At 33.0% G+C, this 26956-nt stretch overlaps 1 protein-coding gene across 1 annotated transcript in view; it reads right to left on the bottom strand.

Annotated features, from left to right (window-relative positions):
• Positions 1-26956, bottom strand: part of Naaladl2 (N-acetylated alpha-linked acidic dipeptidase like 2) — an 876353-nt gene that overhangs the window by 540510 nt on the left and 308887 nt on the right. The window contains exon 3 of the mRNA XM_026382942.2: positions 10264-10537. Coding sequence (XP_026238727.2) covers positions 10264-10537 — 274 coding nt within the window. The remainder of the gene's footprint in view (positions 1-10263; positions 10538-26956) is intronic.

Raw genomic sequence — 26956 nt, 5'->3', positions numbered from 1 at the left:
GACACTGCTACATCGATGTTCATAGCAGCTCAATTCACGATAGCAAGACTGTGGAACCAGCCTAGATGCCCTTCAATAGATGAATGGATAAAAAAAATGTGGCATTTATACACTATGGAGTATTACTCTGCATTAAAAAATGACAAAATTATAGAATTTGGAGGGAAATGGATGGCATTAGAGCAGATTATGCTAAGTGAAGCTAGTCATTCTTTAAAAAACAAATACCAAATGACTCCTTTGATATAAGGGGTGTAAACAAGGACAGGGTAGGGACGAAGAGCTTGAGAAGAATATTTACAGTAAACAGGGATGAGAGGTGGGAGGGAAAGGGAGTGAGAAGGGAAATCGCATGGAAATGGAAGGCGATCCTCAGGGTTATACAAAATGTCATATAAGAGGTAAGGAGGGGTAAGTCAAGAGAATACAAATGGAAGACATGATTTACAGTAGAAGGGGTAGAGAGAGAAAAGGGGAGGGGAGGGGAGGGGAGGGGGGATAGTAGACAATAGGACGGACAGCAGAATACATCAGACACTAGAAAGGCAATATGTCAATCAATGGAAGGGTAACTGATGTGATACAGCAATTTGTATACGGGGTAAAAGCGGGAGTTCATAATCCACTTGAATCAAACCATGTAATATGATGTATTAAGAACTATGTAATGTTATGAACGACCAATAAAAAAAATATATATATATAACATGGATATACTAAATATAATGTTTAATGAAACAATGACTGCATTTTAATAGCAGAAATAACAAAGGTAAACTATAGTTTCCAATTGCCTTAGCATAGATTGTTTAATAAATTTTAAAAATGTCTTTAATTTTATAACCTGACATATATATCTAAAAGCTGAAAAGTAGCCTAAAATATTTGTAATATAGAAATTTAACCTAATTGAAATGAAATTTCACTTTTATATTCTAAGTATAGAGTTTCCAAAGTTGGTAGGAAAAAATAGTACAAGTTTAGAATAAGATTGCATGCTGGATTAAGAAATATAAAGGAAGAAAATATTTTTCTTCCTGATTTTGATAAAGAGTTCCAGAATTCTCCAGAATTTGATGAAGCATTCCTTAGAGACTGGTTATCATTTATATTATTTGGCCAACATTTTAAAAATAACACAGTCAACTGGAATATCTTCGCTTTTGGCCATTTCCATTGATCAAACAGAGTCTCATTTTAAAAAATAATATATATATATATATATATATATATATATTAAAGGAATTATGGAAAACATGTAAAGATGTAGGAAAACAAATCAAAAACATGAGGAAACTGAATTATGGAAGCCCAAGGAGGAGAGTATTAAAGAGAATTATGTCATTTTTCAGACTACATTTTAGTTTCTGAAGATATGGTGGGAAATGAATTACAAAAGGTACCTTTCACACTGCTTATATTCTGCAAGATTGACAAAAAAGTAAACAAAGACATTAACAGTTGAGAAAACTTTCAATTATGGTATGCCTTAAAAACAATAATGTATGGGTAATGAAGAATTCTTTAATAAGGATGTCAGATATTGCCTAGTTCATATCCAACTGAAGAGAAACCATGAATTGGCCTGGGAAAGGTATTTTTAGGCAGCTGTAAGTTTTTGAGAGAGTGAAGAACTCTTATCAAATGAAACTTAGACATCAGACATGTTAAAGAGTAAACCATGACTATTGGATTTTGAAGTAGGAAGTTATTGATTTTCTTTTAAGTATGGGGATTAGATAAGTATAGAATTTTAGAAAACATATCAATGAAGAAAAGAATAAATGTTAGATGGTAAATCTGAGCTGATATAAAGCTGAGAGTGGGGATGGTATATTGGTTTTTTGTCAGCTTTTAACCAAAAAGGAGATTTAAGAATGTTTATAGACCAAAAAGACTTGATTCCATTTGTTTGACAAATCCTAGTAATGATGGAAGTACAGAGAAACTGTATCTAGAGTCTTTCTTAAAAGTAAGTAAGTAAATAAATAAATAAATAAAAATAAATTAGTGCGAAAGAAGTCCTACTCCATTTATATTTCCATGAATATCAATAATAATTGATCATAAGAGTTTCTGCAACTTTGTCATTTTCCCTATGCTCAGACATGTTTGCTGCACTTTCTCTGGCAAACTAAGACTAAGACTCCTACAAAACACAAAATAACTGCATGATTACTTCAGAGATAAGCATCTGAGAATGAAGTTGTAAAAAACTCAAATCTAATCTCCAGGGTGATGTAGGGAGCAAGCCATTAACAAAGACATAACTGAAGATATGGTGGGAAATGAGTTACTGTCAATGTCTGCACTGAAAGTCCAAATAGAGTTGGAGGGTCAGTCCCAGTTGTTTGAAGAGCAGCATAAAAAGATCAATAGATACTGTTTTGTCAAAAAGTCCAGGATCCAGAAGTATCCCAAGAAAGTTTACATCTCACAGAAAAATTGAGGGAATTCTCAAAATGAACTTACATTTTCACCTTCCACTAGCTCTATTATGACCGTCAATTTTATCTGCTCACATCAGACCTTTAAATCTAAAGGAAATTATCCACCCCTTTGAATTGTATGATTGACTTTTGAGTGACATCTTTGACTCTAGATGGCAAAGGTAGAGGACTGATTGCAAGTGGAGTCTGAGTGCACTCTCACTTTCAACCCAGTGGCATTGTTTTGGGGTCTGTCCACCCATCCCAATATCGTGACCATACTATATTGACAATCTAGACATTAGCTTTTGCTGAGTGTTAGGAAGCTGTATGCTAATAAAATGGTTCTCTGAGATCAAAAAAAGAAATCATTATATATAACAGTGGAAAGTTTCTGTGGTTTAAAGATTCTCAATAAAGTGGATTTCAAGATGCCAATAGGACATCAGTTCATGAGGAATTGGGGGCAGGAATGAGCAGAATTCAGAAATATGCATAATATCAACTCTCAAGCAGCATGAGAGAGTTAGCTTGACTAGCTGTAGTATACCACTGGGATACTTCTCCATAGTCTCCTAAAGTGGTAGGACATGTACAATTTATGTTTTGCTAGGTGGCTGAAAACAAAAATCAGGTAGTGTTATAGGTCAGGCTATATGGGCAATGACCAAACAGACTACATTTTACCCTGAGACTCCCTGTCATTTAAGAAAAGCTTCTCCCATGGGAAAGCTCTGCCTCTGTACCCATTACTAATTGTCTAGCATAGCATACTTGGCAACACAAAATACCAATTCTTATACAATGTAAAATTGTTCTCTTTGGTTCCCATTTTTCTTGGGCAATGTGGCCTGTCAGAGAATGATTGTCTAGAAGTTAGTAACCATTCTTTAACTTATACTCAACTAGGGTCATTTTGATCACTTCCCTTCTGCTTGCTTGCTGCTATGCCAACCTGGAAAGTCCTATGGGAAATACGAATGTACCCATTGCATTGTTTCACTAACTGCTTGATTCAGCTTCTGTACCCCTGCTTGCTTGCAGCTTTACTTTAAATACCCTGAAATGATGAAGCTCAAGGCTGTTTTCTACAGAGGTAACTTGTTCCTGTAGGAAGCAGTCCCGGCTGGTTGGAATAAAGACTCTTCAATTTGGACAAGACTGGGACTTGGTGTGTTTTTTGAGCAACCTGCCCCACAATGATTTGCATCTGAGATAGAAGTGAAAGCCTGGGCATTGATAAAATGGGAAATTTCTCAAAAGGCAGATGAGAGCTAAGGGTGTGTGATTACAAGAGGAAGAGAAGAGCAAGAGGAGTTTCACAGGCAATGGAAGCTATTGGGAAATTTAATCAAAGGTGTGTGTATTTGTGCATGTGTGTCTCTGTGTGTTTGTGTGTCATAAAAAGGACTAAACCATATACAAATATTCTGACATGTTAAAATGGGGGAAAATCAATACTTAACCATTGGTGTCCGTGTGCTAGACATTTTACTAAGATTTTTTTTTTCAATTGTTTTCAGTCTAACTTCAGAATATTTTTATTTGATAGATATTTTCAACCACTTTATATATGGAAAAACTGAAGCTTAGTGTATTTAAATAACTTGCTAGAATTCATAACATAAATCCTTGCAACATTTTTTTGTTTTGTTTTTGGTATTCCATATTGAACTCAAGGACACTCAATCACCGAGCCACATTCCCAGCCCTGTTTTGTATTTTATTCAGAGACAGGGTCTCACTGACTTGCTTAGCACCTCACTTTTGCTTGAGACCAGCTTTGAACTTGCTCAAGGTCCTCCTGCTTCAGTCTCCCAAACCTCTGGGATTACAGGTGTGTGCTACCACGCTCAGCTAAATTCATGAAATTTTATAATTGCTTTCTTAATCCTTTTGTCCTAGGAGATTTTGCTAGTTGAGTGTGGTAAAGCCAAAAACTTTCTTATTTATCACTGTGTCCTCTGTGATTGGCATACAAGTCACTTAATATATATTTCCTAAATGTTGCACATGAAACCCAGCTGGCACCATTCCATATTAGTTAATATTCCAGCACCAAACTAAAATATAAAGAATAATAAATTAATAATCATAGGGTGTTTTATTTAATAAATGATACTCAACTTATTAAGGGTGTTGGAGGAGTTGAAAACTTATTCAAGAAAATCAAAGGTCATGAAACTAATATGACGATTTTTTTCTTCTAAAATAAATTGAATTAGTGTTTCGGAAATAGTATAGGGACCATCTTTTCCACATAACTCTACAGTTCTAAAAAGACTGTATTTGTGGAACTTACTAAAATGAAGTAAATCTTATTTATAAAGTATTTTATTTAAGTATTTACATTTTATAGATATTAGGATATAAATTAAATTTGCTAAAAGAAAAATCAATGTTTTGCTACGAAAACTAAGATATTACTTAACTCTGTGCTATGCTTTAAATCAAATCAGACACTTTGAAAGCATTAGAATTTTCTGCCAAATAGTGATTATGGTGGTTCAGAATCTTTAGAAATAACTTGTTTAAATAAAAGTCTATATTCAAATGTTTTCTCACTAAAAATGCCACATTTATTCTAATAGAGAATTATCTATTACACTTTACCCACTTATTTAAATTCAACTACTCTGTTTAAAGATTTTTATTTCATAAAATATGCTATTTTTCTCACATAGAAAATGTAACTTCTCTTCACAAGATTTAAGATTTAACTATGGAAAATATGTTTTGTTATATTTCTCCTCCTCCTCCTCCTCTTCCTCCTTCTCCTCCTCTTCTTCCCCCTCTTCCTCCCCCTCTTCCTCCTCTTCTTCCTCCTTCTCCTCTTTTTCCTCCTCCTCCTCCATAAATGCTTCAGATTAAATTTTAAATATAGGGGGAAATCTACTTTAAATACATTGAAACTAATCAAATAAGAAAGGTAGCAATATGGAATTATTCTTCTTAACTCAACTGGTTTGTGAACAGAACTGTTGAGACCACAGACAAAAGGTCATATTGAGTCCAGGAACGTAGGCACAGTTCTAAAATATTAGTAGCATATATGTTCACAGTCATTTATTTCACATTTGTGTATCACTGTCAAAGGGTGGATAGCACTAGAGAAGAGAGACAAATACAATACTAAATTATTTTCAACATTGAAAAACTGTTCCAAGCTCATATTTCTGTCAGTGAGATTGTACCTTCCTCTTCAAACCCCAAAATACAAAAAAAATATAATTCTGTTCTACTCCCCTAGCTTTCTAATATTTTTTTTTATCTGAAACAAGAATCTTTCAGAGCCAAATGTATACAGCTCTTCTTTTTGCTATATCACTTATAAGTGTGGTTTGGTTTGAAAATATCAAAAAATTAAAAAGACAAAATTTTCCTCACCATGAGAAAATAAGCATCTGATTATAAGTTATTCGGGGAATCCTTGTAGTGGTGATACTTTTTTCTAAAACTTTCTGACAAAACATATGATATAGTGTTCAGATGTCATATGTCAGACTACAATGTCTTGATATTTTAAACATTAAGACAAGCAATGCTCTTCAAGCCCAACTTGACATGATTTATCATTCCACATTCAAGAAAAAAAAATATTTCATTCCTAATTTGTTTAAGCCTTCAGTTTAATTAGAAAATATGATCAGGGTATTATGTATAGTCTATTATTTATTTATACTTGTCAAAGCGTTTTTATTCCCTAACAATTAATATTTTTCACATAAAAAGAAGATAGGAAAATTAAGATACATGATGAATATGACAGAAGTCTGTACTTCCAAATCTTGATATTTAGTTCTGATCTTTTCTTAATTTCTTCCATTTAAATGTTTCTACTTTCTGCCAGGCAATAACAATAGCTAACATTTATTGAGTGCTTTGTAAGTGCCAGGCATGTTTTTATTATTTCTTCCCCATGACAACCATCTAAGTGACTATTATCATTCCCTTTCTACAGATGAGGACACAAAGTTTTAGAGAACTGAAATGACAAATGACATTTGTACAGCTGATAAGGAAGTCTCCTGAAGGAGTTGGCAAAAATAATTGAAGTATTTGGCTTTGTGTTTCAGGCAAAATAATAATCATCATCATCATCATCATCATCATCATCATCATCATCAACCTATCAATCAAAAAAGTTTTAAAGAAGGAAAACATATAACATCCATAAAAAGTACAGGAGTAAGAAATTCCTTGCTCAAAACATAGAATACATCAGAACCCATTTAACCAACCAATCTCACCCATGTAACAAACGTATGTTAAATATACTTTGTTTTTTTCTGCCTCTGCCTTGGATTCACAAAGGACAAAAGAACAAATTGTGCAGAAGTTACATAAAAGTTATATGTACTGTTTACAAAATTGAAAGATATTGACAGAGATCACTACCGATGTCTATAACCTTAGATGATCCTATAGTTGATATTTATTTGCCTTTTAATAAAAATATAAATCACTTTAATTCCCTGAGGCTAACCTCACTCATCTAAATTATTTATGTACCCATTTTAATATGTATTTTGCATCTGACAGGACAACTCTCCTTAGGACTCTCTTTCTGACCCACCTGTCATTATGACGGGGTAAACAATGTCACCTTTCTAGTGCTCAATGAATTACAAAGAAATTGCAAAGCACACCATCCATCACACTGGCACTAAGTAGGTTTTTTGAAGTAGATCTCAGATATCACAAATGCTGTTACCAGAAAGCACAAATTGGAAGCTTATACAAAATGGTCATATGATGAATGGACATGACATGTCTTCAAAGTAAAGGGGCACTTCTCTTCTACAAACAACCTTGTCAAAAGCAAAAGTTGTGGTAAGATTTGCTGGCAGACAAAATAGCACAGTTTAAGAACTTGGTAAAGGCTCAGCCTGAGAAAATCTTGCAATCGAAATTTCTCACAATCAAAAAGGAGGTATGTGCTGCCAGTGATCCATATGCATTTATAATAGTCACCTAGAAATCACTTTGTTTTTGAAAGTCACACTAATATAGTTTGAGTTTTAAGAATCAGTATTAATAATGTATATGCTTTTTGATATAGATACTTAAATTAATATGTACTTAGTGTGATAGATTTGCATTATTAAAGTGCTAATTAAGATAGTTAATGTCACTATCTTCACCTAATTTGCATGATTTCTCAAATTATTTTTTTGAGTACAAGGTATTTGTTTTATACATCACTGCATTATAATTAGTTTTGAGTTTTAGTTTCCCTTTTGTTTAGTCCTAATATTTCATATATGGAGTGCATTTCTACATCTACACTTAACTTTAACTCTGCCTTTTAGGAGCTGCCTTATAAAAATTCTCTTTTACCTCTTCCTCATTCAAAAGGGTAGTTTTAATAATTTGTAAATGGTTCAACAGATGCCAAAAAGGGTTTATTTCTTCAAAAACATTTGTATAATTCCATGAATAAGCAGTAGCTCTACGTTTTCCTTTTTATGAAACAAAGGGAAAAAATAGAACATTTATAACTAACGTAAATATTTAGAAAACTGTCAGAGTGATGGACTCTTTTCTATGAAATTTATTCAATCTTATTTTATATCTAATGGGCAAGAAGATTATTACATGCTAAGGAAACAGGGACGTTAGCTGTAGTTTCATGGTTTTTTCATTTTATCTCTTCAAAGAATGATTAGTATTTATCAGATAAAAACGAAAGGTAAGTAAAAAGGGGGTGATTCCAAGAATTTCCTGAAACTCCTGGTGTCTCTGTGATTGTTCTGTTTCAGACATTCTTTTGTTTGTGAGAAAAAAAAATGTTATTGTACTTGAGACAGTTGGAATAAAGAGAAGGCTGGAAGTATGTGGGACTTATTTACTCTAGGAATCTAGAGTAAGTGTCTGGAGTTATACTATGGTTTAGAAATGAAGTGTCCTCCAAAAGCTTCATGTGTGACACAATGCAAAAAAGTTTACAGGTGAAATAATTGGATTATGAGAGCCTTAACCTAGTCAATGCATTAATCTGCTTAAATGTATTAACTTGGTACTCATTGCTGGCCGGTAGGGTGTGGCTGAAAGAGGTGGGGCACTGGAGGGTGTGCCTTTTACAGTATATATTTTGACTCTGATGAGCAAAGCAATCTCTCTGATTCCCGATTTTCATGTTTTGATGTTCTGCCTCACCTCAGGCTCAGAGCAATGGAGTCAGCTATCTATGGACTGAGACCTCTGAAATCATGAGCCCCAAATAAACTTCTCATTCTCTACATTGTTCTTGTCAGGTCCTTGGACATAGTGGTGAAAAAGCTGACTAAAACAGGTTATTTTTAAAATCTGGCTTAAGTCCAAAGATTTTGACCAAAGAAAAGTAGCTAGCTGGCTGCCTTCTTCTATCTTCATTACAGGTGTATTTAGCTTCCATTATTACACCAGAAAGAGTGTACATTAATCCAAATTACATGAGTCCTTTACCAGAAATACTGTGGATATTTATCATTAAATTAAATTCTAATTAATGGTAAAACATTTCAAGATTGTATGGGTTATGTGCAATTCCGCCAAGAGTGTGACACAATGTAGCAAAGAAATATGCTGAAGCACCTGTATCCTAAGCCCTGGATCCCAAAAAAGGAAAAAGATTTAATAGAAACTAGAATTCAGGCCTGGTGTGGTGGTGCATACCTGCAATTCCAGTGGATCAGGAGGTGAGGCAAGAGAAAGAATCTCAAGTTCAAAACCAGCCTCAGCAAAAGTGAGGCACTAAGCAACTCAATAAGACCCTGTCTCTAAATAAAATACAAAATAGACCTGGGGATGTGGTTTATTGGTCAAGTGCCCCTGATTTGGGGGGAGCACCCCCCCAAAAAAACCCAGCATTCATTTTTACATTATTTTGAGTATTTCTGTAGAGTAACATTAAACAACTTAAATATCCCATGTTAGTCATAGTTAACAATAAGATTCTCAAAACTTTATACCATAAACACTATTTACAAATGACATTATTTCATTTGTATTAAATGAGACCATCCATAGTTTTGTTTAAAAAAATTAAAATGTTAAAATTTCACTTTTACATTGGGACACCAAACTTGCCTATATGAAAGAAACAAGTAATCAAGTATACAGCATTGCATCAACCTCGCATATATTAGTTAATTTAATTCTCACAGTGACTTTAGAAAGCTGGACCTGTTATTATTCCCATTACAGAAATAAGAAAACTTAGCAATGGTGGCTAAGTACAGCGGGTAACCACAGAGGTGAAATTTAAAACTAATGCCTGCAGCTCTAAAAGTCTTTAACTTAACTGCCATACCCAAAGAACCCATCATGCCAAAATCCAGCTAACCCAGAAAAGGTAAAGAAACTATCCACACCTGGTTCCCTATCACATGTGTTTTCCATCATGCAAGCAGATGCTCTGTATTTCACAACTTAAACGTGTGAGTAATCACATCAATTTTCCACTTCATTTCTTGTGTGCACACACAGCCTCAAAACACAGTCCCCTCTATTACCATTCTTTCTCTCCATATCAATGCATTAAAATTTGCCTCTTGAAAACCATAAACAAAATAGACTTTGCACTCTATGGACATGAGCAAAACGTGAATGATTCGGCCACGCATTCAACACCTTTGAATTAAATCCCTCGAACACGTTTTCACTTTCAAAATGTGATAGGAAAAGGCTCAGACAATCCCTATCTTCCTTCCCTTTCCTGGCACCTCCACACTGAGAACATTTACTGGTTCCTTTTGAATGTTGCATCTTGCCAGTTAGTTCAATTTAGATGAAAGCTGTTGTTTTCTAATTCCATTTCACTGTAAATGACAGAGACAAATGGTCATATTACCTCGAGAGTTCCTTTGGCAGAATAGGCTGCATAGGAGTACAGCGGATCTTGGCTGCTATCTTTTCTGGCTTCTTCACTACAAGGCTGGCCATCAGGATGAAAGCATTGGCCACTGCTGCTCACAGTCACAGTGCTGGGAGATGGACCTGGCAGGCTCAGCAGCACAGAATAATTTGCCAACTGTACATCTTCTAGGCCCAAAGAAGTCCAGTGAGTCTTAATCCTCTTTGAAATTTCCATGTCATCTTCATTTTTATAGAGTTCTACCAAATTTCTGAAAGACATTTTGAAAGTGTGCTTTAAAAATGAAAAAAAAATCTTTATTCTTTTAATATATGACTGTTCACTATGTAAATAATTATTGATGGGTGTTGTGGGATGTCGAAAGAGAATGAAAATAGATCCTACCATAGGAAATTCACAGTGCGGCTGAGGTGAGAGACCTGCACAGCCATTATATTAAATAAAGCAGGATGAATTAATTTCTTAAGAACTAATAGAGCACTTATGACTACAGAGAAGAGTGATCAATGCCAACTCTTTCTCATAATCGTTCTGACCCTTCTACCAACATCAGCACAATCCATTTAAAACTCAGTTCCAAAACTAGTTATCATGCTGAGATAGTCCTGTATTCTGGTTAATGTGACTCCACATAAAACTATTGATTATCATATAGCTATCTCTTTTTAAAATAATAGAGAGCACATTAGACACTATTTACCTGCCGAATTATGTGATATTCTCACAGTGACTTTAGAAAGCTGGACCTATTACTATTCCCATTACAGAAATAAGGAAACTTAGCACTGGTGGCTAAGTAACAGCGGGTAACCACAGAGGTGAAATTTAAAACTAATGCCTGCAGCAAAATAGTGTTTGATAAAATCTGTATACAATGGTAAGACCAAAACACAGTGCCATACCAATATATAATTAATGTTTTTGCTGTTTTCTATAGCTCATCTATTTTCCCTATGCTTATTCCTATTTTGCTTGTGACACCTTAGTATCTAGACAAAATCTGTTAAATAAATGCATTATACTATGTAGAAGACAATCAAACTTGGGAACTTAATGAAAAGTATTAAAATCAGATAAAGTTTGTGTGTTTATATGTGTGGCTAAAATGAAAGGCAACTGAAAAGGAGCTTGCTTCTTTTTTGAACAAAAACGTACTTCTTATGAGAAATGTATGGCTATCATCATTGTATGGCTTACTTAAATTTAAGTTGATATTATCGTTATGCCAATCAGATTGTTTTTCTCACACATACTTATTTCTTTCAGAACCCTATTTATTTAGGAAACTGAAAACATGCACATATGGTAAAAGAATGAGAGTTGGACACAAGAGTACAGGAAAGTATTACTTGAGATAAAAGATGGGCCCGCTGACATGGTTTGGAAGCATGCCAATGTATAAATGTGCCATAATAAGCAGTTTTCTAGTTGTTTTGCATCTTTTTGAGGCCACCTATATTAATCCTTTCTATCTTTTCCTTATAATTATCCAGTTGAATCGGTTAACAATAATATATTTTATGAAACTAGAAGAATTTCTTTTTTTTTGTTTCCCATAAACCTGCCTTCTACCAAGTTAGGTTGTTGCTTTATCTGCTCTCCACCTCTCCCCACCACCACTCCCTTCCTTTACTGTTATTGCATTCTGTAGGCACTTTGGGGAAAAGGCAGGTAAGCTGAGTTAAAACTGTACTCACTTTGATGAAAAGGTCATTTAGAAGATGCATTAATAGTATTCTTTTACATATATATAGTAAGCAATGCCAAAATGCTTTTAAAAGGGTTTTGATTACTCTCCCCCAGGATTTCACGAGAGCACTTACTCCTTCATTTCATCTAACACTTGGTGTTGTCTTTTTTTTTAACAGTATTTATTTTATACTTTGGCTAATATGGAGGGTGTGAAATTGTATTTCATTATGTGTTTAACTCAGAAGTACAATCACTTGTTTGCAGGATCTGCTAATTAGTTTCCCAAAGCATTTTATACCACCAGCTTATTTAGGATGCCCCACAGTCAGTGTATTTAATTACTGCAGTCCAATGGAGGCAAAATTTTATCCTATTGTGGTTTTAATTTGCATTTCCATGATTACTGATGAGAATATTTTCATGAATTATTTATTTATCCAAGTGTCCTGTTCACTGTAATAACTGTTCTCATCTTTTACCCATATTTATGGAAGTTTTTGTAAGTTCCAGATAGTCCTTTTCAGGATATATGCATGGCATTAATCTTCTCCAGGTTTCTGGTTTCTCTCTTCATTTTCAATATGTTATCTTATGATGAACAAATGTTTATAATTTTAGTGTACATAATTTTTAATATAACATGATTCACACGTTTTCTGATATGCTTTCAAAATGTTTCTGAAACTTGAGATCAAAAAGTTATTCTAATTTTTTTCTAAGAGTTTTAAAGAATTGTCTTTCTCATCACAGGGTCTACCTGGAGAAAGAGGAGGAAACAAGCAGGGATAGGGCCAGAGGGAATACTGTGAGGTGGGACGCCAATCTCATCTTTCCCACATGAAGAACAGCCTTGGAGACCCTTTTCAAATAATCCCCACTAATACACAGTACCAAGTGCGTCATATGTGAGCTTCTATAGGAGTATGGGTCTGTCTGAGCTCCCAAAACAATTACATTAGTCTTTTTGATCCATCTTCATAATGATGAGCTATTTTATTATTATTACTTTATAATATGTCTTCATATTCAAAATGGCAAGATGCCCCACTTGTTCTTCTCCAAGAACATCTTAATTATTTTTTTTTCTTTTTCATATTAATTGGATTGAGTTTTTCATTTCAATGTCCAGATTGTGATTATAATTACATTGAGACTAAGAATCAATTTGGGAAGATATATCATCCTTATATAAAATATCATTAAATCCTTAATATTTGATCTGAATGTTTGCATATTGCCAAAATTCATATGTAGCAATCCTAAATCTCAAAGTGATGGTGTTAAAAGGTGGGGGGTCTTTGGGAGATAATTACATCATGAGGGCAGAGACTTGAAATAAAATTAGTATTACTATAAAAGAATTCTGAAAGAGGTTTCTTACTCTTTCCACAGAGTACAGAAACTTAGCTGGAAAGCAACATCTGTGAGGAAGCAGGACTTCCCCAGACACGTCTAGCACCTTGGTCTTAGACTTCCAGGTCTGGAAAGGTGAGTAGTAGATTTCTCTTATTTATAAGCTGCCTAACATCTGTTCAGGTTGTTATAACGCAGACTAAGACAATCTTTAAATATCTGGTGAATATTAACATAATGTGATTTAAAAATTTTAAAATCTGCTTATTTTTTGCTGCTATAGAATACTATTGCATTGTACTACAAAGGAATCCTGATTAACTCTCTTACTAATTATAATATTTCTCCTTTTTTGTTTTCTATCTAAAAATATTTTATAAGAAAATAACAAAACTTTTATTCACATCTTTCTCATAATTTAGAGATTTTATTATTTTATTTATGTACTGTTTGGATTACTTTGAACAGGTATTGGATTTTGTAAGAAATTCTGATGTATTTATTAAGACAGTCATATGATCCTTTTCTTCAATATAATGAATATATTAATTGATTGCTTAGGGTTAAATCAAATTTGTATTTTTAAGATAAAATCTACTCAACAAAAATGCATTATCATTTTAGATAGTATGTGATTTATTTGGCAAATATTTTATTTATAATATCCATTTCTTATTTTAAAAGTAAAGTTGGTATGTGATGTTCCTCTCATAATGATTCTCAGGAATCATTATGTTTAATTATGGTTTGAAATGATATAAATAATTAGAATTCAGGAAAATAAATTACTATTAAATTAGAAATTGTTGTACTCAGTGTTCATATTATGGAAGAACTATGAACTTCTGGCTCATTGTTATAAGAAATTCTTTATTTCTTCCTTTAATCCAGCTCTACATTGCTCTCTCTGCTATTTGCTATTCTTCCTCACATTTTCAAGTTTCTGGTTTCATCACTGTTAAAGTATTCTTTCCTGTGTTGATTTCCCTTGTTGATTTCTAGTACTGCACTATTCAGGATAGTTGTATTTAAAAGAAGGTTTATTTTATATATACAACATCTATGTGTGAGAATGTCTGTTTAAAAATATTACCCCAAACAGAAGTGCTCTAACTTGAAAACCTAATGACTAAGACATGATTTCTTTTCATGTATTGATTGCTATTTGCACAATGACCAAAGGGGGAGCACTAGAAAAGTAGTAAAGAATTATGACCTTGGGCTGGGGTTGTGGCTCAGGGCTAGAGAGCTTGCCTCCCATGTGTGAGGCACTGGGTTGGATCCTCAGCACCACATAAAAATGAATAAACAAAATAAAGATGTTGTGTCCATGTATAACTAAAAATATATTTTAAAAAAGAATTATGACCTAAGTTTCTCCTTCTATGGACTAATAATGTAGGTATTCATTTAAAGTTTATTGATATGCTATTATTTGGTACATTATCTCACCTATTACAGATTAGATTATTCAAATCTCCTATATCATGATTGTTGATGATTCAAGGGGATATAAGAACATCTTTATAGTAAGATTCAGAACCATCTAAAAAATAATGATAGAGTTTTTGGATACACAGAATTTTAAAAATACTGATATTTAAAAATGATAGTAGAAAAATTATTTCTTAATAAATAATGGATAACATTCCAAACAATTAAACATAACTTAATAACTATCTGTTCAAGTTCCATCACCCTAAGGTTTTTTTTTTTTTTTTTTTTTTTTTTTTTTTAAGAACAGCACTACCTTGCCAAGTACAGTGGCACATGCCTGTAATCCCAGTGGTTGGTGAAACTGAGGCAAGAGGATTGAGAGTTCAAAGTCAGCCTCAGCAACAGCAACTCAGTGAGAACCTATGTCTAAATAAAATACAAAATAGGGCTGGGGATGTGACTCAGTGGTTGAGTGCCCTGAATTCAACAATCCCCAGTACCAAAACAAAAAACAAAAAACAAAAAAGTGCTACCTTTTAAATTTATATCTTGAATTTATCCAATTTTTGTATATACCTATCTTGTTTAAAAAATGATTTAAAAGAAGCCTTATAATTTCATTGCTTTGAAATTACTCATTTATCTATAAACTGTTTTAAATAAATCAGTAATCATAAAGGCAATGTCTTGGGCTGGGGATGTGGCTGAAGGGGTGACGCTCTAGCCTGGCATGTGCAGGGTGCTAGGTTCGATCCTCAGCACCATGTAAAAATTTAAAAAATAAAGATACTGTATCCACTGAAAACTGAAAAATAAATATTAAAAATTCTCTCTCTCTCTGTCTCTCTCTCTCTTCTCTCTCTATCTTAAATAAATAAATAAATAAAGGCAATGTCTTATCAATACAAATAGTTTGGTCAAAGGATTTTATTTATGAATGATTTCAAATTACTTAAAATGTTAACATGGCTACATTTTATTGAGAATTTCCAGTTTCTTAAAACTTCACCTCCCCAGTAAATTGTTTAGAATTTATGATGAATAGTTTACTACATTAAATGATAAATGTCATTAAAGAATTAGATGCAATGTAGTTTTAAGCTACTGAATTCAGTGAAAGTTACAGACATCAGAGGGTATCACCTGAAATTATAAGGTCTCTGTTTAATAGATAGTTTTACCCTGACTTAATTTTTTAAATTAAGGACCAGTAGTTTTGGCAGGTAGCATAATGAACTGTCAAGCCTGAGACTTGAATTTGGAAGTAACTTTGGCATTAATGTTCCACTGGCCAATGAAGACAGGAAATGGAAGGATTTGGGCTTCTGTCTTGGCTTCGGAAGACAGAATTCTGTTTATATCAATGTTCAACACCTGCTACTGGATGAACCACAGAGCGACACTGATGTCAGAACTGGAGGAAGCGAGGCATGTAGCAGTCCTAGTTCCACAGTGAGTGCCAAGAATACCCTGTATGTGAACTAGGAACGAAAATGTCTAAAGGAAAATACTAACATTACATAGAAAAACTGGCCCATTTGCTCATACCCGCTGATATGTTCTTATGCACGCACACCAAAACAAATGCACATACTCAAAATGGACTAGGTGACGTTTCTTACATATTAAAAAAATCAAGAGTGTCTTTAAGGTTGTTACTTGACTTGGAATCTAATATAGTAAAATTCTATGAATTGTACATTGAATGTGTATCAGAAATTTAATGATTCTAGGGCATGAAATAAATTTTGCTCTCTTTTCTTTGAAAATATCAAGACTAACATAAATGATTAAATGGTTAGAGGAAAAGGTATTACCCATGTCCATCATCTTCCATTCAGCCACTAATGTCACACGAAGTGAAACCACAATTCCTTGTTCAATAGCTTCTTAGTTTCTAAAATAACATACTAACTGCAGATTGTACACTGAATGTCCACTCTATGGAATCAAAATATTGTGCTTAATCATCACATAAAAACCTTCACGTAACTTCATTTTTTGCTATTTTCCTGGTAAGGAAATTAGAAGTCAGATAATGTGATCAAGATGTCAAATGTCCCAGATAAAGTAAGTCAAACTTCCACCGGTGTTTAGAAAAAGCAGATAATTGTACAATCTTGGATACTTTCTAAAAGTAACTAAGTGTTGAGTGCTACAAAATATAGTATCTGGATAAAATAAATAAATGTTAAGGGGTTGGAGGTACAGCTTGGGGTAAGAGCTTGTCTAGCAGGCATGGGGTCTGGGTACTTTCCCAACACTGAAAAAAAGAGAAAGAGAAGAAAGGAGGTATGGAGGGATAGGACAGGTGACTGAGATGGTTTGAGGCTTTTGGGACATGATCTTTATGTTCACAGGAAAATGAAACTTAGGGAAATTAATGTTGTGTTTTGGGAATACAATAGACCAAATTTCACTGTTTGAAAACCATCTGAACAAGAAAGAACAAAACTAACTCTTTACTCTTTAAAATTACTCCAGAAGTGGATTATCTTCAGGCTGTTGTAAAATCCCTTCTCCCTAAGATCAAGTACTATGTTTAAAAGAGCTGCTTTGAAATAAAAAGGACATGCTCATGAACTCAGGTAATATTCAATAAATTCTGTTTAATTTGATATTTATGTCAAACTTAAGTTACAGGAGAAAGTAAAATAAGCTTTATTTAAGAAAACAGAACACAGCCGGGCATGGGGGCACATGCCTTTATCCTAGTTGCTTGGGAGGCTGAGGCAGGAGGATCCTGAATCCAAAGCCAGCCTCAGCAAAAGCAATGCACTAAGCACCTCAGTGAGTTCATTACCTGGTATCCAAACACACACAAGCAAAAAAAAAAAAAAAAAAAAAAGAAAAAAAAAAACAGAATGCAGAAATAAAACAAACTGTCAAGACATCTATTACAACTTAGGCAGAAAAAAAATGTAGTGCAACAGTACAATAAGTAAATCTTTCTCCTTTCCACACTCTTAAACAGGAGATAATTTCATCTTTAACATCAAGTGCATAGTTGGATTGCAAGGAGAAAAGCACAATAGAGCATCCCATAACGAAATATTCAAAAATATATTTTAGAAGGAAGAACTATGACAGAATAAAATGGAAGATATCCAAGGCATTGAGACTAATAAGATTTTACAGACTGTACCAGTCCTGCACAAGAATATTACACTTACTGTTAATAGTATCTGGCTCCCGAGACTCTCTTGCTCTATGTTTTTCAGGGAGTATAGTTGTCAAAGGTCACTTTTCAGATTAAATTACTTTAATTTATCTAAAATAAATCTAAAAGCAGATTCACAAAATGGACAAATTAATTTGATCAGTAAGACATTATAGGCCTTCAGTTTCATCTGCTTGGTTCTCTAATGCAATGACATAAACTTGGATGACACAGAAACTTTCAGAGCTGTATGATTAAATGAGTCACTATTCCAGTGTTCTTAAAGGTAAATGAATATATTACTGAATAAATAGCCATTAGAAACATTCCATTTCAACAAGAATGGAACAGAAATGACTGATTTCAATTATACTTCAAAATACTTGCTGAGAATTTTAAAAACACCTATATACTAACTTGATTTCCTTTTTTGTTATTAATATAAAATTAATATATTTTAATAACATTAAAAATGCATTTTAAGTTAAGTAGTGAGTTTTTTCCTTTAACACATCCCTAAACTTTACCTACAGTCACTTGCCTTAGAAATAATTACCATAATCAATATTCAATATATATTTTTACTGATTAAATATAACTCTAAGGCTGTATTAAAAGTATAAATTTAATAAGATATAGACATTTTATTTTACTTTCCAGTATAGTAAATAAAATCTTGAGTAGTACTATAAGGTTAACTAACACAGTCATAGTAATGTTATATAATGGTAGGGGAGAATAAATCTAAAAATAATTGCTATATATCATCTTTCTTTGATGCTACAAATAAGAGTAGGTTATATCAGAACAATGAATGATAATCTTATGTCATAGCAATAATCAAAATCAATAAGAATTTAAATATTACTTCTCACTTATTAAACAAAACTTTATTCCTTCATGGACTGACTCCTTTCATCGCGTAAAAATAAAATCTTCTTTGTTATACCATACTGATTACATGACAAGTTTCATAAATCATGAGACAACTAACTGTTAATCAACTCAAACTTATAAAATACATGAAAATCAATCTGTAATGATGACTGGCCATTGGAAGTAATGGCAGTATGGTAATAAAAACAGAAAGTGCTAAAACAATAAAGAGAGTTTTGACATGGAAAGTATATTGTCCATGGAGGTGTCTGAATAAGCTGTTATTTAAGAGCTTCAACTCCATTGTATACACAAAGAAAGTATAATGAGGCCTGTTGCTAGACAAGACTTGAGCAGAACTGATGGTGGTGTATTTCTGACGTACACCATTTCTAATGGGCCAGAATCTAGTCTACTGAATTCACTGAATAATACATAACACTTGGAGAGTCAACTGTCAACAAAAGTTTGGCAGCAAATACTATGTGAAAAGAGGTAGGAGCTTTGGGAGCAGCAGGATAAAGAATGAAAAAAAAATCTGGATTCTGGACTGAGCAAAAGAGGGTATAAATTCTGGTTTTTGCATGTAAGCAAGATGATCTTGTGCATATTAATGTCTTTTGACCCTGTGTGTCAGCATTTCTGGCAGAACAAGCTGACGACATCAAATCTGGAAGGTACAGAAACAGGCAAAGTTTCAGATAATTTTTCAGTAAGAATAGAGATGGTGACAATTTCTCCAACATCAAAGCTGTGTGCTTGTGCACACACACACACACACACTCCTGGCTTCATTTATCTACTGTGTATCAGTGATGTTAATCCAGCTAATGAAAGCACAAACCAAAGTCTAGTATGATCACAGATTGAGGCAGGAAGGAAGACATCAGGATTGTCATTATTTAAACAAGCCTTCTTATTGATATAATAAGAATGATATGATACCATATTAAATACTATGTCCAAAGAAATGTAAATATCATCCATCTGGCAGAATCTGGTAAATTCATCTTAATTTCTTTGGCAATTGACCAAATTTCACTTTGTTACCTCCTTAAGAATGCTTTCTGGATTCTGCCATTGGATACTTATTCTTACCTTCACATTTCTTTATTATTTTTTGTAAACAAACAAACAAATAAATAGATAACCACTAAATATTTTTTGTGTGGTAACCAATGTGTAGCTGTAGTGGTTAAGTGGTTAAATGAAATAGACAAATTTTCCTAATCTCTATTCAAGTAAGACATGTTTCAAAGTTTATAAACCAAAAATTGAAGTCACAAAAAATGCAAATCAATAAAGTTGAAAACTTTTAACAAACTTATCTTTATACCAAAAAGAAAAAGCAGGAAAAAAATACATTACCTGACTAACATAATGTTTAAAATTGACTAATTCTACATATATAAGAAAGTATATCCAATGATTTTATAAGTCCTTATGGAACGTTTATTACAATAGCCCATATGCTAGGTCATAAAGTAAGTCTCATTAATTTTAAGAGGCTAAAATCACTCAAAATACATGCTCTGATCACAGAAGAATTAGAATAGATACCAGTAACAAAAGGAGAATTAGAAAATATCAATTGCTTGGAAATTTTTAAAAGTCCTTCTAAAAAAACCCAATAAGTCAAAGATGAAATTAAATAAAATTATACAATATTTAAATGAATGTTAATGAAAATATGACATATCAGGGTTATTGAGAAGCTACTAAAACTGTGTTCAGAGAAAATTACATCACTTTAAATAAATGCATAAAAAGGAAAAAGAAAAGTTAAAACCTAGTTTAAATTTCAAAAACTCAAAAAATATCAGGAATATAAATCTATTGAAATAAAATCTAAGGTAATAAAAAAGAGAACAAATATGAATGAAATATAAAAATGTGTATGGAAGAAAAATATGCACAAAGCCAAGAGAGCTATATATTTGATCAACCTCCTGATAAGACTGAATAAAAATAAGGGAAGCAGGTGGCACAAATTATCAATCTCAACATTATAGCTTGGAAGAGAGGTGTCCCTGAAAAGCTCCTGTTAATGAAGGAATGGTAGAAATAGAATGATTGGATTGCGAAAACTGAGACCTGATATCATCAGTCCATCTTAGTTTGAATGGATTGACTGGATGATAACTTCAGGACAGGAGGGAGGGCATGGCTGGGTTAGGTGAGTCACAGTGGAATGCCCTGGATGGGTGGTTCCTTCCTGTAACTGCTTCTCTCTCTCTCTGTCCTTCTGTGCTTCATGAGCTGAGCAGATTTCCTCCTCTGACACACTCTGCCCCTCATGATGTTCAGCCTTATCTGCTGCAGAGAGCAATGGACTGGCTGTTTATGGAATGAAACCTCTGAAACCAGAAGCCGCAAATAAATTTCTCTTCCTCTAAGTTGTTCTTGTATGGTACTTTGGTCACAGCAATATTTTTATACTTTGGTCACAGCTGACTAAAACTCTCAAGAACAGAGGAGACATCATTTTAGATTGTATAGAAATGAAAAAAATAATTATGCAAACATATTTAAAAAATAATGTACAATAGAGAAAAATCTTGAAAATATGTCTCTCAAACTGTCAATAAAGAGAAAATCCATATATCCAATATTGATTTTAAAATATAATAAAGTACAAACATCATTATATCCTTCCTACAAAATATTATCTCAAACCCAAGAGACCAAGAGACTTCATGATTGATTTCTTTTATATGTTCAAAAGAAAAATATGTTATAACAAGAACAGGTAAAAAGAATTTGGCCAGAACTTTATGAGGTCCACAAAACTTTGACTTCAAAACATGACAAGAAAAGAAAATTACAATCAAGTCTTGCTTTTGAAAATAGATGTAAAATTTAGGAATAAATTAGTAAATTATACCTATATAAAAAGATCAGTACACTATGACCAAATGAGGTTTAGTCAATAAAGTTGACTTAACATTAAAAAGAAATGAATCTCAAATCAAATTGTACCAAAGACTTAAGAGTTACATCAGAAACTTTACAACTATTAGAAGAAAACATAGGGTCAACACTCCAACAAATTGGTGCACGTACTCACTTCTTTAACAAGATCCCTAAAGCTAAAGAAATAAAAATAAGAATCAATTAATGGATGGCATCAAATTAAAAAATTTGATTTGAGGAAATGATTAAGAATGTGAAGACAGAACCTACAGAATGGGAGAAAAAATCTTTGCCAGCTACTCCTCTGACAGGCAATTCATATCCAGAATATACTAAAAAAGCTTAACACACACACACACACACACAAAATTCCAAATAACCAAATCAATAAATGGGCAAAAGAACTAAACAGACACTCTCAAAACAAAGACAAATGGCAATTCTTAAGAAAAAATAATAATAAATGCTGGAGAGGATGTGGGTAAAAAGGTACACTCACACATTATTAGTAGGACTGTAAATTATCACAATTACTCTGGAAAGATGTATGGAAGTTCCTAAAAAATCTAAGAATAAAACCACCATATGACCAAACTATCCCATACTTCAGTATTTATCCCAAAGAACTAAATTAGCATATTATGGGACATAGACACATCAATAGCAGCCCAACTCACAATAGCCAAATTGTGGAAACAGCCCAAGTACTCATCAATAAATGAGTGGATGAAGAAAATGTAGTAGATGTACTCAGTGGAGTTTTACTCAGCCATAAAGAAGAATGAAATGATGGCATTTGCTGGTAAATGGAGAATATCACACTAAATGAAATAAGGCAGACTCAGAAAAACAGAGACTGAATGTTTTCTCTCATGTACAGAAGAAGCTAGACCAAAAATAGGGGGGAAAGGGTGATGGAATGTCCCAAAAATTAAAGGAAGACCAGTGTAGTAGAAGGAAATTGAGGGGAAGGTGGAGGGACAGGAAAAGGGGGGAAATGTAGGATGAATTTGACAAAATTGTGCTGTGTGCATGTATAAATAGATATATTACACTGAGCTCTGCTTTTATGTATATCTAGAAAGCACCAATAAAAAATAAATTAATGAATTAATAGAAGGAAGACAAGAGAAGTAAAGGAAGGGGAATAGAGAAAGGGAGGAGGGGAGGGAAAGGGGGCACTGGGGACTGAAATGGAGCAAATTAAATTCCATGCCCGTACAACTATGTCAAAATGAACCCAACTATCATGTATAAGTATAAAATAAAATCTTTTGAACTCTGTGATAGGAATTTTGGGTATTTCTTCTTTTTTAACCCATAGGTTTCTAATAATTTACCTTCAAATAATTATCTTCAATTGAAAATTAATAAAACATATGAAATAAATATAATCATATAAAGGTTATTGGGTTTGGGAGAGGAAATATTGGCTTAAAAATCAAAGATGATTAGCTTAATTCCATAAGGAAACATCTTTCTTCCATATTCTTCATTTGCATAAAATTTAAAAATTTAAAACAAAACTGAAATTATAAAACTTAAACATGAATTTTAAATGTGTACTAATATAAGTATAAAAATTCAAAAAGAAAAACTGAAAAATATGTATTCCAGCAAAGAAATGAAGTATTATAACAATTTTCAGAAATTTGGTCATATGCAACTCATTGAAGAGAGTTAATTCAACAGAAATATTTCTCTATCCTGTCTCCGTGCCCTTTCCTTAAATAGCCTCTACCATTTCTATGGTTTTAATATGTACAAATCAAGATTCACTGCTCATCATCTGATGTTTGGATATCCTATCAAATTCCAACCCAAATGAAGACAAAAACCCCTAAGCAAATGTCAAAAGAAAATGATTAATCCTATAGAGCCCACTACCCCCAAATCTCTATTTTAATTCTTGGAAATATGGGTGCAAGCTTCTTTTCATAGTTCATTTCAATGGCTAGTTCAGGAGGCATAGTAGTTCAAACTAGAGCTCTGATTTTTCTGATAGTCCCTGTTCTTTTCACATTTTTTGTTACATAACTTTGTGAACTCCCTTAAGCTCTGAGAAATAAGTACCAACCAAGCAACATCTGTTAAATGCTACCTTTACCATTACTTTTCATGAATGGCCAGCAAATCATTTTTAGATTTTTTAAAAAATAATATACATAATTTTCCAAATTAAACCTTTCTGTTTAAAAGTACTAGAAAATTTTTGGTACAGATGAAATTAACATAACAAAAGCATTTAATTTGAATCCTAAACAAGAACATGGTGCAGAGTTGCTTCCTTTTCCCATTATTTTTTGGAAAAAAAAAATCTTCTGGAGGACTATAAACTGAAACTGAGCACATGCTCTTGCCAGGCAAGCCTTCCTCAGTGTTTCTCTCAGATAATTTAAATAACCTTATTTTTATATTCTTCTTTATCTCTGTCTGTATATTGTGTGCACATGTGTCTTGCTAGGCTCTACTCAACACATATCTGACCAGAGACAAATGAAGGGAACACAATTGCTCTGAAGTTTTTCTGAATTCAATTTTGCTGCAAAACAAAATCTGAATAAAAGAGTACAGAACATGTAAAACACCCATAAAATGTGATAAATACATTCCAGAGATTGAAAACTTGTTTCTGTCCAACTACATTTGGTAATTCTGCATCTTGTGTTTTACCAATATTTAAAACTAGAAGATATTTACACATTTATATATTTCAATATTTATGATTTATGTATTTCTTCTTGAAATATACAGTGCATTATTGTTATCTATAGTCACCATATAATAGTACACCAGAACTTCTTACTCTTATCTAACTGTACCTTAAAACTCATTGATCAAACATTTTTCATCTCTCCCTTCTCTTATCCTTCCCAGTATCTGGTAACCACCATTCTTCTCTAAACGTCTATGAGATCAACTTTTTAGAGATCATATGAGTGAGATCATGTGGTACTTGTGTTTCTATGCTATTTAATTTAATAAGGATCTCCAGTTCCATCCATGTTGTTGCAAATGACAGGAGACTTTCTTCCTTTTTGATGGCTGAACAGTATTCTATGGTGTGTATATTTAGGATGACTATAGAATGTATATGCATACACATACATGCATACCAAATTTTATTAACCCATTCACTAGTTGATAGACACTTCTTGAATGTGAATAGTACCGCAATGAACATCCAAATGTTGGTTCTGTAATGAACATCCAAATGTTTCTTCTACATATTGATTTCAATTTCTTAGGATATATAACCAAAATAATGAAATTAGTGAATCATAGGGTAGTCCTCTGCATGACCTCCATACTGTTTTCTAGAATGACTATAATAATTTTCATTCCTACCAAGGGTGTGCAAGGTTTCCTTTTTCTCCATGTCTTCACCAGCATGTGCTCTTTGGTCTTTCAGATAATAGCTAGTCTTTGTGGCATGAGGTAATGCCTCATGTACTTTTGGGTTTCCCTGATGATTAGTGACATTAAGCATTTTTACTGTACCTGTTGGATCCTTTATGATTTCTTTTAAGAAATGTCTTCTTAGATTTATTGTCCATTTTTGAAATTGGGTTGTTTTATTTGTTTGTTTGTATTTGAGTAGAGTTCCTTATATATCTCGGATATCAATGCCTTGTTGAATGCATACATTGCAAATGTTTTCTCCGATTTTATAGGTTATCTTTTCACTTTTGCTATTGCTTTGCTCTGCAGAAAATTTTTAGTTTGACACAATTTCACTTGTCCATTCTTGCTTTTGTTTCCTGTTTTTTGGAGGTCTTGTCCATAAACCCCTTGTCCATGCCAAAATTCTGAAGCATTTCTCCAATTTTTTCTTCTAATCATTTCATAGTTTCAGGCTTTACATTTATATTTGTAATTCATTTTGATTCGATGTTTGTAACTGGTGAAAAATAGGAGTCCATTAGCTTCATTCTTCTACATGTGAATATTCAATTTTGCACAAAACCATTATTGAATAGGCTGTCCTTTCTTCAGAGTGTGTTCTTAGCACCTTTGTTGAAAAGCAGGTGGCTGTAGATGTGTATTTACCTTTAAGCTGTCTATGTGTTCCATTAGACTGTTTGTCTGATTTTATGACAACATGCTGTTTTGATTATCACAGCTTTGTAGTATATTTTGATGTCTGATAGTGTAATATGTCCTGCTTGTCTGTTTTTGATAAGACATGAGCAATTCATAACAGACCTCTGCCCTCTCCATATTATAAAATTTGCTACTTTATTTATTTACATTATCTGCTTGTCCTAAGAAACTTTTTAGTTTTAGTACCCTGAACTTTTAAAAGGTAACAACTAAAAAAGAATTACCCAGTTTTCTATGAAATTTTTGCAATTGTCTGCATCTATTATTAAATGAAGAGCATTTAAATACTCTCTTGAAACCTCATTAATACTGAAGAAATTCAACTTATTTCTTAAAATTAACAAAATCAATAACCAGACTAAAGAAACAGAGATAGCAAAATTTAACTTTGTTTTAATAGTAGTAGCACATACATTTGGAAAGATGAGGGAATGGTGAATCAAAGTATGTAACATTCAAAATTGGTCATCTTTTTCTCATAACTACAGTTAGAGTATTTCATGTCATATTAAAAGTCAAAAAAGAATTTTACAAATCAAATAAGAATCCAGGCAGCATACTTTTGACAGATTGTTGGCAGCCTCGAAAATATACTTACGTTATCTTTGGAAAGGATGATTACAAATTGGCACTAAAATTATTCTTCCATTAAGGATCTACTGACATGTCACCATGTCATAGAAGTTAATAGAAAAGAAATCATTCTATTTAGAGATAATTCCATTAGTTTTACATTTTTTCTCCAGGAATATGTTTATTAGCACCCAGCCTGTCTGTGTGACTACCCCAATCTCTACCTTGCTTTCTGTACTATCTAGAGTCATTTTAATTATAAAATAGTCAAGCCCTGAATTGATAGATTGTTTCAAAAATTTTCAAGGCAGGAATATAGAATACTCTGTACAGGAAGAATTCAAGAGCTGAATTGATGAATTAGGTGTGTGGAGACAATCATATCCCCTCCAAGAATGAGGCAGATAATCACTTGAAGTGATTTCCAACACAGTGGTTAGAGGATATTACTTACAGAATTCCTGATGTCAGAATCCTCAAAAGGACATTAAGGAAGACATAAATGTGGCCTGAGAGGTGTGCCGAGCCAGGTGATGAGACATTTAGGAAAAGAGAATGTGT

The sequence above is a fragment of the Urocitellus parryii genome, chromosome 2, assembly GCF_045843805.1.
Source record: "Urocitellus parryii isolate mUroPar1 chromosome 2, mUroPar1.hap1, whole genome shotgun sequence".
Taxonomy (NCBI): Eukaryota; Metazoa; Chordata; class Mammalia; order Rodentia; family Sciuridae; genus Urocitellus; species Urocitellus parryii.
Note: the sequence above shows the minus strand (reverse complement) of the source record. Positions and strands in the feature narration are given on the sequence as shown.